At 39.8% G+C, this 4,018-nt stretch overlaps 1 protein-coding gene across 1 annotated transcript; it reads right to left on the reverse strand.

Moving 5' to 3' along the window:
• Positions 1 to 6: 6 nt before the first annotated feature.
• On the reverse strand, positions 7 to 3,808 carry LOC115180544 (aldo-keto reductase family 1 member B1-like). The gene is made up of 6 exons (XM_029742708.1): positions 3,773 to 3,808; positions 1,514 to 1,620; positions 1,155 to 1,236; positions 954 to 1,037; positions 772 to 854; positions 7 to 511 (listed from the first exon to the last, which is right to left on the reverse strand). Exons 1-6 carry the CDS (start codon positions 3,806 to 3,808, stop codon positions 469 to 471), a joined length of 435 nt encoding a protein of 144 aa, XP_029598568.1. The 3' UTR covers positions 7 to 468.
• Between the last annotated feature and the right edge of the window lie 210 nt (positions 3,809 to 4,018).

Genomic DNA, 4,018 nt, shown 5'->3' on the forward strand with positions numbered 1-4,018 from the left:
CCTTTAAATGTGGAGGCTCATTGATGAAAAAGTTTGTGAGAGACCATTGGAGACTCAAATCGAATGAGACAAACAAACTAGGTCATGTGAGAAGCCACAAACACCCTATTGTGTGTTAGCAGATCCAAGGCTAAAGATTTCCTATCAAACCAGCGACTAAACTCTCAAGCTTTTTTTAAACTTCACTAATATCAATCCTATGTCAAATTATGTTTCCATGATTGTTGAAAAAATAATGACCATTGTGCATTAGGCTAGGTTAGCAGGCTATAACATAAGTCAGAGTGTATATGTCATGAGAAATACAATAGCGCAACACACAGACACTAAATCAGTCAATCGCTAGAAACTAGCTCAAGGGTGGCTGTTATGCACATTGTCTTAAAGGGAGAAATAAGAATGAATCTGAACGAGAACAGAGAGAGGGCAGACATCTCAACCAAGTTATAGCACCAGATGTAACGTTCCTTAAAATTCAGCATCGAAGGGGTAGTCCTTGTGCTTCATGCCCCTGGATGACAAAGAAAAACAAAACACCATTCAGAGAGACAGTACAGTTTTTCACATGTTCAGAAATCAAATAAACATGAAGTATATTTGCATTCAAAGAAAAGTAACAGCATAATAAACATAGCTGTCATCATCACATTAAAATGAGGATGACTGAAATTTGACCTCATAATACTTATTTAAACAGTTTGAGCCTCTGCAGAGACTGTGTATACTGTAAAATACAGTACATTGGTCAAAATGAACCACGTAGGGTCTCACCCTGTCATTGGGCAGACTCTCCAGTTCCTGTTGAAGCCCAGAATGGTCTTCATTTCCTCGTCGCTCAACACAAAGTCAAACACCTGCATGGTTCAAAAAGACAATTACCCCAAAGCCACACGTGTGAACTAAATCAGATGACACACCTCTTCAAATAACGGAGAATTTATGGGAGATAATACCTTGAAATTCTCCTGGATACGTGTGGGGGTGATAGACTTGGGAATCACAATCGTGTTCCGTTGGATTTGGAAGCGGATCAGGACCTGAAGTGAGGATGACAGAGAGAAAAGCGGACATGTAAATGTGATCCCAGGTTAAAGAAAATATCAGTATGGTTCGGGTTGGCTCGATAGTGTGAAAAGGGTATTAGAGTACAGTACTTGGGCAGTGGTCTTCTTGTGTTTCTCAGCGATGGCCTTGATGTTGGGATCCTCCAGCAGCGAAGGGTCCTCTGGTTTGGTCCTGTTATTGACACACAGTGTTACAATCTTTTCACAGGGACAACTGTAAATGTCTGTATGTTCAGAATTCATGTACAAGGTGAATGTGTACTGACTATACCAAACATTAGGAACACCTTCCTAATATTGAATTGAAATATTGGATTTAACAAGTGACATCAATAAGGGATCATAGCTTTCACCTGGTCAGTCTGTCATGGAAAGGACAGGTGTTCTTAGTGTTTTGTATATTCAGTGTATATCTCTCAGGTATTATTAGTTGAAGTATATGCCCTCACCATGGTCTGTCTGGGGAACCCAGGGGGCTGTAGGCTGTCACAGAGATGCCCTTAGAGTGACAGTAGTTGATCAACTTCTCCTGGTTCAGATAGGGGTGGCATTCAACCTGGCAGTAGAGATAATTAGTGAGGTTATTCACTTCACCTACAGTTCTTATTACAACACATGGGATGTACTGTAGCATTAGAGAATTAGTGGAGTGGAATTTTACGTTCATAAACATACAGAATTAAATTAGATGGTGGATTACAAATAAAAAACATTTATTTTAATTAAGACACTTTGTTTATTACAGTCAAATAAGCCCAATAAAGCTTTGCTGTTTATTCGGGAAGCTGTTCAGTATGGTGACAATAGAAAGCACAAGAAGGTCTGTCCACTTTACTTTTCTCATCGCACTCTTGCGACTCGAGCGCCCGAAACATTGGTGCGGCTGGCTTCTGGGTTAAGCGGGCGGGTGTTAAGAAGCGCGGTTTGGTGGGTCATGTTTCGGAGGATGCATGACTTGACCTTCGCCTCCTGAACTCGTTGGGGAGTACAAAACATTATGAACACCTTCCTCAGAACAGCCTCAATTCGTCGGGGATTGACTCTATAATGTGTCGAAAGCGTTCCACAGGGATGCTGGCCCATGTTGACTCGAATGTTTCCCACAGCTGTGTCAAGTTGTCTGAATGTCCTTTGAATGGTGGACCATTCTTGATAGACACGGGAAACTGTTGAGCGTGAAAAACCCAGCAGTATTGCAGTTCTTGACACAAGCCGGTGTGCCTGGCACCTACTACCATACCCCATTCAAAAGGCACTTAAATCTTTTGTCTTGTCCATTCACCCTCTGAATGGCAGACATACACAATCCATGTCTCAAGGCTTAAAAATCCTTCTTTATCCTGTCTCCTCCCCTTCATCTGTACTGGTTGAAGTGGATTTAACAACTGACATCAATAAGGGATGATAGCTTTCACCTGGTCAGAGCAGGTGTTCTTAATGTTTTGTACACTCAGTGTATTACAAAAATAAAGAAAACTGGATGGAAAATTGTGAAAAATGCAGCAAATTATTTTAGAATTTTCAACATAAAAAACATGAGCTGGCGCACACCCAGAAAAAAGTACTTTGTTGGAAGTGCTGACTAACGGTGAAAAAACGATTAACTATCAAAATAAAGAGTCGCAGACTCCATATATAAACTCCCAGTAATTTATTGGGTATTTACCAACGTTTCGGCATCACGGTGCCTTCTTCAGGGTAATGTCATGAATACTTGAACCAGGTTATGTAGACAAACAGTGCAATTAGAGCAACCAATGACAATAGTGAGGGGTGTGTCATAATGATTAAGTTAATTAGAATGAATTAGTGAAACTGTTCAAAAAAACAATAGTTTGGGGCATATTAAATATATTAGCCTATTGTTATCATATAGAATCATAGGTGTACGCTAATAAGCTGTAGAAAGAATATATCAATATATAATACTTGTTCATAAGAAAGGCCTGAGATCAAATTCAATATTCAGACCACTAGGGGTCAATGTTTTTAGATTGGATATCCAGTAAGCCTCCCTTTGTAGTAGTTGGATCTCAATGTTACCTCCTCTCATTGGTAGAGCAACATTCTCAATGCCTGTGTATTTGAGGGAGGAGATTGGATGGTTAGCTTCAACAAAGTGAGCTGCTACTGGATTGTCAATGTTCTTACACCTGATTGAGCTGTGCTGTTCAGCTATGCGTTGTTTTAATTGTCTTTTTCGTTTGTCCTACGTAGGCTTTTCCACATGAACAGGTGATGAGATAGATTACTCCCTTGGTCTTGTATGAAATGATACCCTTAACAGGTATTTTCCGACATGTTTGTGGGTGTCTGAAGAAGGGTGTTTTTATAGTGCTATTGCACTCAGGGGCGAAAATCTGATATCAACTTTGGAGGGGACAATTACATGAAATTTTCTCAAGAGCAATTCCTGAGGGGGACACCAAAAGTAGTGCTGTAACACATAGCCTACATTGTAATATAGTAAATGTATATTGAGGAACAAAAGAAATAAGGTGTTTGCCGTACTCCTAACTACCGGTACCCAAAACTACACAACTAATCACAACAGCAATACCATTGCCTTTAACAAATCTTAGTTCAGTCACCAGTTTAAGTTGAGAGTGGGGGTATCCATGGCATTTTCCAATTATGTTCCTATTTTACAAGTCAAAAAAATTGAGAACCTTTCATAATGTTGCCAAACAAAGACTCAACAAACTTACCTGAGACTCCCTGTCTCTGCCAGTCTGTCCCTGCATATCTGTCCCCAACTCTGCTGTCTGTGTGCCATCTGTTGCCTGCTCTGCCTAATGACATCATTGTGAAACATTTCCATTAGAATTTCATTTCTTTCTTATGAACATTTTATCAACTAGTCTTTGAGATATTAGGCTACTAGGGTTCTTACTATGCGTTTTGGTGTATTGAAAAATACTCTGATGTCCGTCTTTTATTTTTCTGCCATTTTT

The sequence above is a fragment of the Salmo trutta genome, chromosome 40, assembly GCF_901001165.1.
Source record: "Salmo trutta chromosome 40, fSalTru1.1, whole genome shotgun sequence".
Lineage (NCBI taxonomy): Eukaryota > Metazoa > Chordata > Actinopteri > Salmoniformes > Salmonidae > Salmo > Salmo trutta.